Source organism: Agelaius phoeniceus, chromosome 17 (assembly GCF_051311805.1).
Source record: "Agelaius phoeniceus isolate bAgePho1 chromosome 17, bAgePho1.hap1, whole genome shotgun sequence".
Classification (NCBI taxonomy): domain Eukaryota; kingdom Metazoa; phylum Chordata; class Aves; order Passeriformes; family Icteridae; genus Agelaius; species Agelaius phoeniceus.
The window spans coordinates 5,008,502-5,021,614 of NC_135281.1; the positions used below are offsets into that span (position 1 = coordinate 5,008,502).

The following is a 13,113-nucleotide window of genomic DNA, read 5'->3' on the forward strand; positions in this document are numbered from 1 at the left end:
TCTGACTCAACTTGAACTCGTCCCTCTCAGTATTTTCCTTCTGCCCCCAGGTGAAGTGTGTTCGATACTGGCCAGATGACACAGAGGTCTATGGAGATATTAAAGTCACATTAATTGAGACAGAGCCCTTGGCAGAGTATGTCATCCGTACCTTCACTGTCCAAAAGGTAAGGAGGTCTTCAGGCAGCTGAGATTGTGGCACACTTCATTTGTGCTCAGAAACTCTGGGAAACACATCCAGAACGCTCTTGGAGGTGGGAGCTGTGCTATTTGGACAGGATTCACTTCAGCAAACTCAGTTTTTGACAGGGATTCCATTTTTGGACAAATGATTTTACAGGAACATCTTGATGCAGCCACGAAAGTAGAATCCACAGTGCATAAAGTTTAACTGCATCCAAAAGGCAGCAGATAGCTGATGGTATGCCAGGAATAATAACTGCCTTGTTTCACAGTGGCAAATGGCAGAGGAAAAAAGGTACCACTTAAACTGGATGCCAGATAGGGCCCCCTTTCATCACAAATGAGAATATAATAAGAGCAAGAGTATAAAAACTATCCCCAAACCAGCAGGATTTGGAAGATTTTGTTACTTGTAATTAGAAATTGGAAGTCTAAGTGTCAGAGTATTCCAGGTCTGTCCAAATTACTTTCCAAACACTCAGTAAGTGGTTTTAAAGCGTTTCCAAAATTCCTGCTCAATGAACTTCAGCCACCCTGGGAATATTGTTTCAGTTTTCTGATACATCAGCTCCATATTTCATTAAATCATTGAAAAACTTGGTGAAAAATGCTAGTGCCAAAATCTGACAGGCTAGAGGAGCTGCTGCTGGATTCCACCTATATTTCCTGTACAATGAAACACAGCTGACCCAGGGCTGTGGGTTACCCTTTGCAGGGCAGATAAAGGTGTGATTTTTACATACCAACAACTTGCTCTCTCCAGAAAAAATGGTTCTGGATTCTGCCCTTTTCACTGCCAGCAGCATCTCAAACTGAGAATTTTTGGCAGCAGGTGACAAAAAATCTGCTGTTCCCTGGGGCATGCCCACTCTTGACATGTTCATTCCCCAGGCTCTTGCTTCAGTGGGTCAAAGAGGATTTAAGAGTGAATTTTTGGTGCTTTATGGCTGTGGGTAAACACAGCCATGGAGTGCTAGGGCTGAGGTCACCCTGATGAGGTGAGTGTGAGCTCTGAGACCACAGGTTGGAACTGGAAGCCTGCACACACCTTCCCAGCCCTCAGGTGAGTGTTACCCACTGGGAGCTGGAATATGGCTGAAAATGTTTTTTTGGAGCAGCTTGGGACACGTTTGCACGCATAGCGAGAGCTCGGTGCTCGTTATCCCTCTGCACGAGGGAAGGCAGCAGGGAGCAGAATATGCTGATTGGAGTCTGATGGGAGAGAAATAGAGGCTGTGTTGTCTCCTCAGAAAGGCTACCATGAGATCCGAGAGATTCGGCAGTTCCACTTCACCAGCTGGCCGGACCACGGCGTGCCCTGCTACGCCACGGGGCTGCTGGGCTTCGTGCGCCAGGTGAAGTTCCTCAACCCCCCCGAGGCAGGACCCATCGTGGTGCACTGCAGGTAGGCCTGAAATAAACATGGCCAGGAGATCTTTCTCCTTTTTAATGCATTTATTAAAAGTGATCAGCTCGGGCGGGGAGAACCGACGGGTCCGCGCTCACGCCACCGCGGCATCTTTTTAGGTCAGGGTGAGGGGTAAAAAGGCCTTGGTGGATACTGGATTCTGTTCCTCATGTCCAGACATCACTTTGATTCATCAGTTTTGTGTTGGCTCGTTGAAACACGGGCAGGAGGCTTTTCTCCTTTTTAATGCCTTTATTGAAAGTGATTATGTGGGGTGGGGAGAACTCACAGGCCCGCGCTCCCACTGCTGCTGCTCCCAGGAGTGACTCAGAGAAGGAGGAAGAAAAGGGCAGCTTTGTTCACTGGTCTGTGGGAAGAGCTGGGGCTTCCATCCTCAGGAGAGCATCAGGAGATTCCCTTGGATTTTGGCTCAACATTCGAGGTCCTCTGTCTAGCCGGCATCTTTAGGTTAGGGTGAGGGAATAAAAAAGGTCTTGGTGGATACAGGATTCTGTTCCTCACATCTGGCCATCACTTTGATTCATCAATTTTGTGTTGGCTCATTGTTTTTCGGGGTTTTTGGCTAGGTTTGGTGAGGGGTCTCTCCCGTTACATGCTGACCCCATGTCCCTTCCCCTTCACCGTCTGGGTGCCATCCTCCAGGAAGCAGCAGGGTGTCACTGACAAAAGGGGGAATTCTTAACCATTAATGACAGGTAGTTAACCAAAACGACAGGTGATTACAACAACAAACAGTTAAAACTCCACCCTGGTAGCAACTGGCCCAACCTGTGAACTCTGCAACTTTTTTTAAAAAATGGGCAGCTGTTCTACTCATAACAGCCAGCTCTCCACCTGAGCCCCTCCTCCAGCAGCTTTTCCCTCTTTTCTCCTCCCCTGGCAATGACCAGCAGCTGTTTCAGGGTGTCATTTGTGGGCCTTGTTGAAGAACAGACAGACGACTGTTCTACTAATTAAAGCTGAAAAGAGGGTTTATTTATTGCAGCTCTGGACACATGCAGAGGCATTTCCAAAGGCATGTGCAAGGAGTCATGGGCTCCTGCTCCCTGTTTTTCCAAAAAGGTTTGATGTCACTGTTTAATAAGAGATGATACAGCGTCATCAGAAGGCAAAATGGCATAAACATGTGTCTTTGCTCAGAACCACTTCTACACTGATCAATACAGGTGGAGCTGATTGGTCATTTAATCAATACATTTCACCTGAATGGCTAATTTACAAGACACCCATTTATAAACAATCTTATGAGAATAACAAGAAAACAGATATTAGGAAAACAACACCTGCAGGTTGTTTTTAATAATTGGTTATCATTCTTTATCTCCAGCTCCCTAAAGTCTCCCAGGCCAATTCTGGAAAAACTTAACTACTTTTCTCACTCTCTGACCAGGTTATCAGATCCACAGTTTTACATATTCAAATGGTTTCCAGGACACCTAATACACAATCATTAACTCTCTGGCTTTGTATTATAATTAGCTGGATGTCCCTTAGGGCTGCACAATTGTCATCTTTAATTGGGTTGGTGGGTTCTGAACGGGTCAGTGGGTTCTTTGAAGAGGAAGTAAGACCTCTTCCTCTTCCTCATGGTAAACCCTTCACCTGTGTCAAGTTGGCAGGGCTTCTTGGCTTGCTGGTCACAGTCCAAACCTCCTCTCACTCTTAGAAGCCAGTGGTATTTATGGCTCCTGCACTCTTAAAATACTTCATGTATCACCTGTCATTCCTAACTTTGTTTCAGTTATCCCCACCTGGTATCAATTCATTTCCTTGTTAAGCTCTAATCACAATGTATGATCTTTGCTAACTACATTTCTAACTTAACCCCTTGATTCATTTAAGCTTTTAATTAAAATATATAGTTTTCACTGTCTTAGTTGCATTCCTAGCTCAGCCCCTTGACTCATCCCCAGGAAACAAATGTTTTTCTTCCCTAAAGTGGCAGATCTGGAGCCAAGCTGGCATGAGTTGGAGATGATAGGAGTAGGTCAGAGAGGGCCTTTCAAATGTAGAAGCCCCCACGGTGGTCTGTGCTCTGCTGGATGCTCATAGCAGAGCTGGGGAAGTGGTGAATATCTGGGACAGCCATTCCACCCCTCAGACCTCACGTGGCAGAATGGACAATGCCCACACAAAGACAGGGAATTTTAAAGCAACTTTGCTTCTCTGTGCCCCCACGTGCTGCAGCTCAGCTTTGTGCCAGTATTAAAGGCTTTACCTGGTCTGGTGGAAAGTGTCCCTGCCCACAGCAGGGCAGTTGGAACTACACCATCTTTAAGGTCCATCCAACACAGACCATTCCATCATTTTATGGTTTTATGGTCTGAAATATTTGTCTGGCTGAGTCTGGCTGACAGCCCTTGGGCACCTTGGCTTCCTGAAAACCCAGGAGTTGGGTGAGAATCTCAGATTAAAAACTTCCAGCTAGCAAAATTCCAGTGGCTTCCAGCTGGCAAATAAAAGGAGTTAAACGATTTCAAATTCTACAAAACCAGAGTTTGGCTTTGTAGCAGCAGCTATGTCTGCAGGGCTCAGGGCATGTGAGAGCTAAAGAAGATGTGGCTTGAGCACAAGCCTAGAGAGCAGAGCTGGCTGTCCCAAAATCTCACCCCTAATCCATTCCATGCACAGGGAATTGCCTCTAGTTCCCACTCTGTGTCTTGAGAAAGAGAGAGAAAATACATCCCACAACTACTTTAAAAAGGAAAATCAATTAAATCTTTTCTAAGCAGTTTTGGATTGGGTGGGTGTTTTGTTTTGTTGGATTTTTTTTTTTTTTTTTTTTTTTTTAGCAAGCAGTGAGTCAGGTTTATAATCAAGTAAAGCTAAGCCTGAGGAGTTGGCAGAAAATATTTCATTTACAGCTGAGGTGAGGGCCTGAGTTTGCTGCTTTGGTACCATGGTATGGGGCTGGCCCTGGAAGGTGTTTGAACCTGACTCATTGTCACCAAGAAAGCAAGGAGAGATTTTTCATCCTTCCCATTTTAATGAATAAATGCCATTTCCTTTACGTTATTTATCTGCTTTTGAATTTTAATGACTTGCTTTAAGTGGTAACTACCAAATTCTCCCCACTGATGCCTGGCTGGATAATATCACTGTTCGATATTTATGAAGTGCCAGGATCCTCTAAATATAGAACTGTTAAAACTATTTGTTAAAATTCTGAAAAGCTGAGAGATAAAGGGAGAGGAAATGCCACTTATTCATTAAAATTCTGCAAATGAAAAATATCTTCTCACCATTCAGCAGTTGATTAATCTGGTCCATTAATTTATGGTCATTCATATCTCCTTGCTTTCGGCTCTGGTGGAGTTTTCAGTGCAGCTGAACTTTCCCTGGTTTGAGCAGAGTTCTGCTTCCTTCAGAGTAATGTGGAGACTTCTCCTCTCTCCATCCTTCACACCCAAGCAGCTTGGATGATTTCCCAGAGGGGAAGGAGGACACAATGACAACAGAGTTTTGCAGGAGATGGCCCAATTCTCACAAGCAGTGGGGAGCTCTGGACTGAAGGGTTCCAACAGCCTCGAGCTCCTTTCTCTGAGATTTCCAATCCATAGCTTCAAATCACCCTCCTCAGGATCCAAACTCCTCTGGATTCCAAAGGGGAAAGAAGTGTTTGAGGTGAAGGACTGAGCTCCTTTCTCTGAGATTTACAATCTATAGCTTCAAATCACCCTCCTCAGCATCCAAACACCTCAGGATTCCAAAGGGGAAAGAATGTTTGAGGTGAAGGACTGAGCTCCTTTCATCATGCCCACTGAGGCAAATTTATGCATGCCTTCTAGAGAGCCCCAGGGAAGGAAATTTCTGGAATTGTCTGTTTGCAACCCGGAGGCTGCTCTCCCCTGTGTGATGAGAGGTGTGCAGGTGACCTGACCTGTAAAATTATAATGATTATTTTTGCAATATTTTGTTGATGTTCAATAACACAAAGCTTTTGTTTCTGTTTCCCTTCCAAGAAATACTATTTCCCCTCATTCTCTTCAGTCTTACAACAGAAAAATGAATCTGCAGGGACCAGGAGCAGCTCCCAGGAGGAGACAGCAATGTGTGTGCTGCTGTTATTCTCTCCTCCACAGAGCCCTGCCTCTCCAGAGCCCCTTGGTCACACAGATCCTGCTGTTTTTTTCTCTTCCAGTGCTGGGGCCGGGAGGACAGGGTGCTTTATTGCCATTGACATCATGCTGGACATGGCAGAGAACGAGGGCGTGGTGGATATATTCAACTGCGTGCGAGAGCTGCGCTCCCAAAGGGTCAATTTGGTGCAGACAGAGGTGGGTGCCAGCAGCTCTCCCTGCTCCAGGTGCTGCTTTCCTGTCAGCTTCTCTGCCCAGCAATTCATGAAGCCAGCACTGGCTCGCTCTGTGCCTTGATTATGCAGAACTTTTGGTGGCCAAACATGCCCAGATTTGCACTGAATCAATTCACTGGCAGCTACTTGGGGCCTCCAAGACAGGAGGGCAAACCTTGGAGTTGAGGTCTGTGCGTTGCTGATTAATTTTATCCTCATTGTAGGAAAAAAAGAGCTCCTGAAGCCTCTCATGACTCATTCATAGGAGCACTGCAGGCCCCAGTAGTACCTAGTGTGTATCAATTACAAGCTAAGCAAACAGAACATCTTTGGTTCAAGCTTTGGGTGCTGATTAAGCAAAGTGCTCCATCACACAGTGTCTGGCAGCTGCACAGACTCCTGTGGAACTGCTATCCTGTTGCACAGGTTTTATGTGTGTCCCTTAACCCCTTCCCTTCCTGAGGGACAGGACAACAGCCTGGAACAGAGAGGGGCTGTTAACTTTGTTGGACTTCCCATATTTAATTTAGGGAAAGAGTTTTACCCAAAATACCCAGAAGGCAGAAAAAACCTGTTAGTTCTATACAGTTGTGCCAGAGAAGGTTAAATTGTATATTAGGAAAAGTCTCTTCATTGAAAGGGTTGTCCAGCCCTGGCACAGGTGCCCAGGGCAGTGGTGGAGTCACCATCCCTGTGATGATCTAACAGACAGGCAGATGTGGCACTAGGGGACACGTTCGGGTGAATTTGGCAGTGCTGGGCTGGACTCAGTGATTTCAGAGATCTGTTCCAGCCTACACAATTCTGTGATTCTCTGGTGTTGTTGGAGGAGACCATTGCCCTGTGGACACAGAGGCTTTACACCCTGATCTCCTCCTCAGCCCACCCCCTTTTGTCCCAACATTCCCAAGAGTGCCTATTCCCCATTTTCCTTGTAAATCCGAAATGAGCACGTGAGAGCTCACATTCAGTGATGGATGAAATATGCTCACAAAGCTGTCACACAGCACACTGTGTAATTTGTCTCCACGTGAAACAGAGCCAGATATGCATATTGGGCATGACTTAAGAAAAAACGAAGAGTGATATTTCATGATCTGTATTAAAATGTGCTTTTAATATCTCCTCCCCTGTGCAGGAGCAGTATGTGTTTGTCCATGATGCCATTTTGGAGGCATGTCTCTGTGGCAACACAGCCATTCCAGTCTGTGAGTTCAGATCCATATATTACAACATCAGCAGACTGGATCCACAGACCAATTCCAGCCAGATAAAAGATGAGTTTCAGGTAATTTCATGTGTTTCAGTCACTGCAGTTGGTGCATTGAAGGTGTTTAATCAATTTCTGTGTGGTTTTTTTGTGATTTCCAGCAGAGCAAACAAGGGGGACACTGAGCCAAGGTCTGATTTCAGTTGATTTTTGTTGTTGTACTACTGGGTCAGGCAGAAATTTGTTTTTGAGCATGGACTATTCAGCCTTCAGCAAGGAAAAAATTGTCCCCATCACTCCAGCAGAGCAAGGGTACTAATTTTCACACATAATGTTGTACTTATTTTAATGAGTATTGTGTTGTTCATTTCCTTCCATAATTTATACAGAAACATTTATGCCTCAAGGTGCCTTATTATCCATTCTTGTGGCTCATATGGTGCTTCCAAGCTTTGACAATCAACTTGTTGACAACTTTCCACACAGGAGAGAGAGGGAGCTCAGTGAGCATTATTTTGGCTATTGCTAATTTTCAATTAAGTGTGAATGAATCCCTCAGTTCACTGCAGATGTTTTGCCAGGTACCTGGTGATGAGACCCAAAATAATGGACAGCAAAACTCACAAGTGCTCCATTAGTGCTCTTTGCCCAGGGCAAGCAACAAAATAGGGGCCCCTCCTTTGTTTCCTGTCCCTGTTGCTTATCCCACCCTGGTAAATGGGCTTGGGACACTCCAGCCATGGGCCCTGTGCAGTTGTTCCTCTCACAAAGTGGAGAATTCACCCAGAATTCTGAACAATGAGCTAAGTTTTGCAGTCTTATTCCCCATGAATCTGTAATTCTTTACTGTGAGGGTGACCAGGCCCTGGCACAGGTGCCCAGAGCAGCTGGGGCTGCCCCTGGATCCCTGGCAGTGCCCAAGGCCAGGCTGGACAGGGCTGGGAGCAGCCTGGGACAATGGAAGGTGTCCCTGCCATGGCAGGGATAGAAGGGATAGGCTTTAAAATCTCTTCCAAACCAAAACATTCTGTGGATTTATAATTTTGAGCCAACATCATTGTAGGGAAAAAACAAGACTATGGGGAATTTGGAGCAAGGTGAGTTTGATAGTAAAGAAAGAGACATCTACTGTTTGTTGAGGCCACTCATAGTCAGAGTAAAAAGATGGAGATTTGCTTTAATTGCTTTTCCTCTCCCAGGGAAGTGTCTTTTGCAGCAAGAAGTTGTCTTTTGGGATCCCCAGCCTGAGTCAGAGGCCTCTTTTCCTCCCTCTCTATGTAAAGGGAGAATTGTGTGTCTTTTATCTGAAGCCTTACAGGGAATCATCAGGGTTGGTACAGTGAGATAAAGAATGTGGATCCCAACTGATGGCAGCTCAATTTAAAAAAGATCTGGTTCTATCAAGTGATAGCAGGCCTGTAAAAGTGTTTCTGGTTTGACATGAAGGAGCTAGAGCCGAACTTCATCAAATGCTGTTTAAAAAAAACACTATTAAAAACCCAGCCACCGCTTGCTGGGTGTATTTTGTCATGATATGAGACAGGATTTGTCACCTCTGTGCTTGTTCTTTTGAGCTGCCAGGGGCTGGCAGCTCCTGTGGGAAGGAACTGCTCCACTGTGCTTTGCATAAGAGGTTCAGTGTCTGTCTTGTTGTAGAATCTATTTTTACAAGATTTTGGCTCAGAGCGTTCCTCAGCCCTGATTGTCTGGATTTAATGCAAAAGCTGGTATCTCTGCTGCAATCTTTAGCAACCAGTTGATATAACTATAGATCTGTGCTTGCAGTTTGTGGTATTTAGGTCCCCCTGGCCCTGAGGTAAGGCTGGATGTATTTCTCATGCTCTACATGTTGTCTGGACACACAAAGCTCACTCTGGAGAGTTTTTGTAATTTGAATCAGTACAGGAACAAGGGAGAGAGGGGAGCAGCATAAAATAGGCAGGAGTAAATCACTAGCAAGTCACCTGCCTGATTATCTGCACTGTCAGAGATCTGAGATTTCGTGTTGTTTCCCCAGCCAGACTCCCTGCTTTCCATCTGCAGGCAAGGTAGAACCTGAATAATTTAGAGCAACTATATTATTTCAAGTTTTTAACTTTGACACATTCTTTTATCTTGGATTGTTTGACCTTCCTCTTTTCTTCATTCATAACCTTTCTGTGGCAGAAGTCCAGCTCTTCATAAGGTTTTTTTTATTTGTTTTATTGGCCCCTAAATATTTTGTATTCTTCTGGCTACAGGGAGTTCACTGCTGGACTCCATGGGCTTTGCTCAGGAAGGGGAGATGCAAAAATGGAAATACAATGGCATCAGACAGCCATTGATCTACCACCACTTAAGCACTGGTGCTAAGATGCATTCACTTTGATTTCTGAGTTTTGATCCTTGCTGACCAACCTGGACTGGTTTGTCAGGAGTCCTCCACGATGGGGAACACAAAAGTAAAATAGATTTAAAGAAACACAGTCTGTCAAGCTGTGGAAAAGGCAGATAGCAGTCAAAGACTGACAGCAAGGCCCCAGAGATTAGGTATGACTTTGTAAGTGAAGCATCCTATGTGTCACTTCAAAAGGAAACTAGCAATCTAAGTAATACATAAAACAAATAGACTTTTCTGTTAAAAAAACCTCAAAATGACATTTTATCTTAGGTTTTTATAAGATAAGCCAGTAGTTTGAGGAATCACCAAAGGCTCAGAGCAGTCTCACCTGCTGGGTGGTCAATGCTCAGGGTACACCTGCACAGGACCCACCTGAAGAGGGGAAGGATTTGTGCTTCCACCCTAAGGATGGTAGAAACAGGAGGAGGTTTCACTCCATCACCAGCTCAGAGTTGCATCTTATACCTGTGACACCCATTTCCAACCTCTAGGAAAGAGCAGGAATGTTATCTAGCTGCTCTGTGGGTTTAGAGCTGGAAATGTTTGGGAGGTTTAGAATGCTTTCAGTTTTTGTTTTTGCCGGAGCTAACAACGTTTGGGAGAGTTCCTCAGGACATTCTGCAAAACACAACATGTTACAACAGCCACAAGCTCTTTAGTGCTTCTTCCTTTTTATCTCTAGGATGCCAAATGTTCTGAAGCTGAGTAACACAGGTGCAAAGGAGAGCCCTTTATTGCAAAAACCAGGCCTTTTTAAGCAGTTACCCTGTAAGCAGTTACATCCCATTAAAGCACAACAAATGTAATTCAACCAACTACCATAAACCACCATGTGAGTACGTGATGGTTCTATAACTTGTTTTTCTACCTCTAATTCAGCTGAGTCACTTTCCCACAGCCAATTTCTACTTAGCTGAAGTAGCAGGCCTGAGCCAAAAATTTAAAAGGTTAACAAGGCCCTTATTTTGTAAGTTTTTTACCTATATGCAGCAGCCAAAGCTCTGCTGCTCTGAGTCCCTTTAAAACAAACGTATTGTGCATATGGCAGCAACTGACAGAACCAGAGCACACAGCCTCAAGCTGCACCAAGGGAAATAGAGGTTGGATATTAGGAAAAAGTTTTTCATGGAAAGAGTGATAAAGTTCTGGAAAGGCTGCCTGGGGAGGTGGTGGAGTCCCCATCCCTGGGTGTGTTTAACAAAGCCTGGATGTTCTCAGGGCTTTTGCTGCTCACAGTGACCCCGAGATGTGTTAGAAAATCTCTTTTCCCAGCCCAGCAGTCGAAGAAGGAGTCAGAGCTCTTCAGTTCTCGGTCTCAAGGTTGTTTATTGTTTCTTAGCTATAAAATTCTTTCTCCTGCCCTGCTGAGGTCCATTCAGCAGGTCAGACAGAGGCACTCTGGTGTTATCTTTTTATACTAAAAACTATGTGTACATTATTTACCATAACTTCCCAATACCTATCACCTATGTTAGACAGTGAGCTTCTACTCTAAACCAATCTAAAAGTGCCAACATCACAGCAGAAGATGGAGGTGAAGAAGGAGAAAAGCTAGACACACCAAGATTCCTCCATCTTGCCCCGAGCCCCCATTCTAAAAACCCCAAAAAATCTATTTTTCACCCTGTGATAAATTCACTATCATTCTACTTAAACTCTTTTGACTTGTAATTCTTCATATAAAGGTTGGTAATTGTTTTTCCATGGGTCAGGATCAAGGGCACAGGTGTCTTGGGCTCTGTGCCAAGGTGTCTGAGCCCCCTGGGCAGGGGCTCGAGTCTTCTAGGGCAGCCAGAGGAATTTCCTGGTTTCCAACAGGATGTGGCACTGGGTGCCAGGGTTTACTTGTGCTGTTGGGGCTGGGTTGGACTCGATGATCTTGAAGGTCTCTTCCAACCTCGTCATTCTGTGACTCTTGGAAGTGAGCTGCAAGGCACTCAGCCTGTTTGTACCCTTGTTTGCCCTCTCCCTGCCCAGACCCTGAACATCGTGACGCCGCGGGTGCGGCCGGAGGACTGCAGCATCGGGCTGCTGCCGCGCAACCACGACAAGAACCGCTGCATGGACGTGCTGCCCCTGGACCGCTGCCTGCCCTTCCTCATCTCCGTGGATGGCGAGTCCAGCAACTACATCAATGCTGCACTCATGGATGTAAGCACTGCTCTGGCACACCCAGCACGGCCTGCCGTGGGTTTATTCCCTCTCATGATGCTTTTCTGGTCTCGGGGTTTCTGCTGCTCACAGTGACCCCGAGATGTGTTGGAAAGTTTCTTTTCCCAGCCTGGCAGTCAAAGAAGGAGTCAGAGCTCTTCAGTTCTCATTCTCAAGGTTGTTTATTGTTTCTTAGCTATAAAATTCTTTCTCTGGCCTGCTGAGGTCTGCTCAGCAGGTCAGACAGAGGCACTCTGGTGTTATCTTTTTATACTAAAAACTACATGCACATTATTTACCATAACTTCCCAATACCTATCACCTATGTTAGACAGTGAACTTCTACTCTAAACCAATCCAAAAGTGCCAACATCACAGCAGAAGATGGAGGCCAAGAAGGAGAAAGACTGGACATGCCCAGATTCCTCCATCTTGCCCCTTGAACCCCCATTCTAAAAACACCAAAAAAATCTATTTTTCATCCCGTGACAGACTAACTATTACTCTACTTAGAATTTAGTGGCTTGCAGATCCTCATATAAGGTTGGTAATTTTTTTCCATGGGTCATAATCAAAATCGAGAGAGGTGTCTTGGGCTCTGTGCCAGGGTCTCTGAGCCCCCTGGCAGCAATCCAAGGACAGCAAGCAATCCAGGACAGCCAGAGGGATATCCTGAGTTCCAGCATTCTGGGAGAATGGATCTAAGGAAAAAAAACTTATTCAGCTGTAATTTCTGAGTCTGGTATCTCCAAATGAGGCAAAGTGCCTGAATTTTTTCTTTGTCACCAAAATATGTCCTCCAGAGTATGGTTATCCCAGGGAAGTGGTCACAGCACCACCCTGACACAGTTCAAGAGGCTTTCAGACAATACTTTTGGGCACTTTTGGGGATTGTGCTGTGCAGGGCCAGGAGCTGGGCTCCATGATCCTTGAGGGTCCATTCCAGCCCAGCATATTCTCTTGCATGCTGTTATTCTGTGATCACACACCCTAGTGCTGCACCACATTGGTAGAGAATTTTTGCAAAGGCATTCCTCATTGTGCAGTCTGAGGCTGGATCACAGAAAGGTAGATACACAGAAAAGTGGGGGGACAGCTCTTCCCATACATTGGTTTTGTATCCACTGGGAAGAGAAATGTTTGTCAGGTCAGCTGTTTGACAAGGATAATTTGCTGTGTGGAACAAGTGATTGATATGATCTTATGCAGTTAAGAATGTGGGAGTGCAGGGATCAAATGTGCAAAATATTTTCAGGCTAAAGGATGTGAGTTGAGCTGATGTGACTCTGTCCAAAGGCGTTTTCCCTCGCTTTGTTTATAGCCTGGAATCTCACAGCACGGGTCATTTATGGAGGATGAATTATGTTGATGGCTTCTTTTTGCTGTGCTGCCTTTGGACACAGATGTCTTTAAAGCCACTAATTATTGCAGTTGGAGTATGTGTAAATATGATCCAGGGTGAAATG

At 45.2% G+C, this 13,113-nt stretch overlaps 1 protein-coding gene across 9 annotated transcripts in view; it reads left to right on the plus strand.

Annotated features, from left to right (window-relative positions):
- The window catches only part of PTPRT (protein tyrosine phosphatase receptor type T), a 488,934-nt gene that overhangs the window by 458,607 nt on the left and 17,214 nt on the right, over positions 1-13,113 (plus strand). For all 9 annotated transcript variants that reach the window (XM_077187379.1, XM_054644473.2, XM_077187382.1 and 6 more), the window contains 5 exons: positions 51-167; positions 1,434-1,588; positions 5,754-5,889; positions 7,045-7,194; positions 11,474-11,647. In XM_077187379.1, coding sequence (XP_077043494.1) covers positions 51-167; positions 1,434-1,588; positions 5,754-5,889; positions 7,045-7,194; positions 11,474-11,647 — 732 coding nt within the window. The remainder of the gene's footprint in view (positions 1-50; positions 168-1,433; positions 1,589-5,753; positions 5,890-7,044; positions 7,195-11,473; positions 11,648-13,113) is intronic.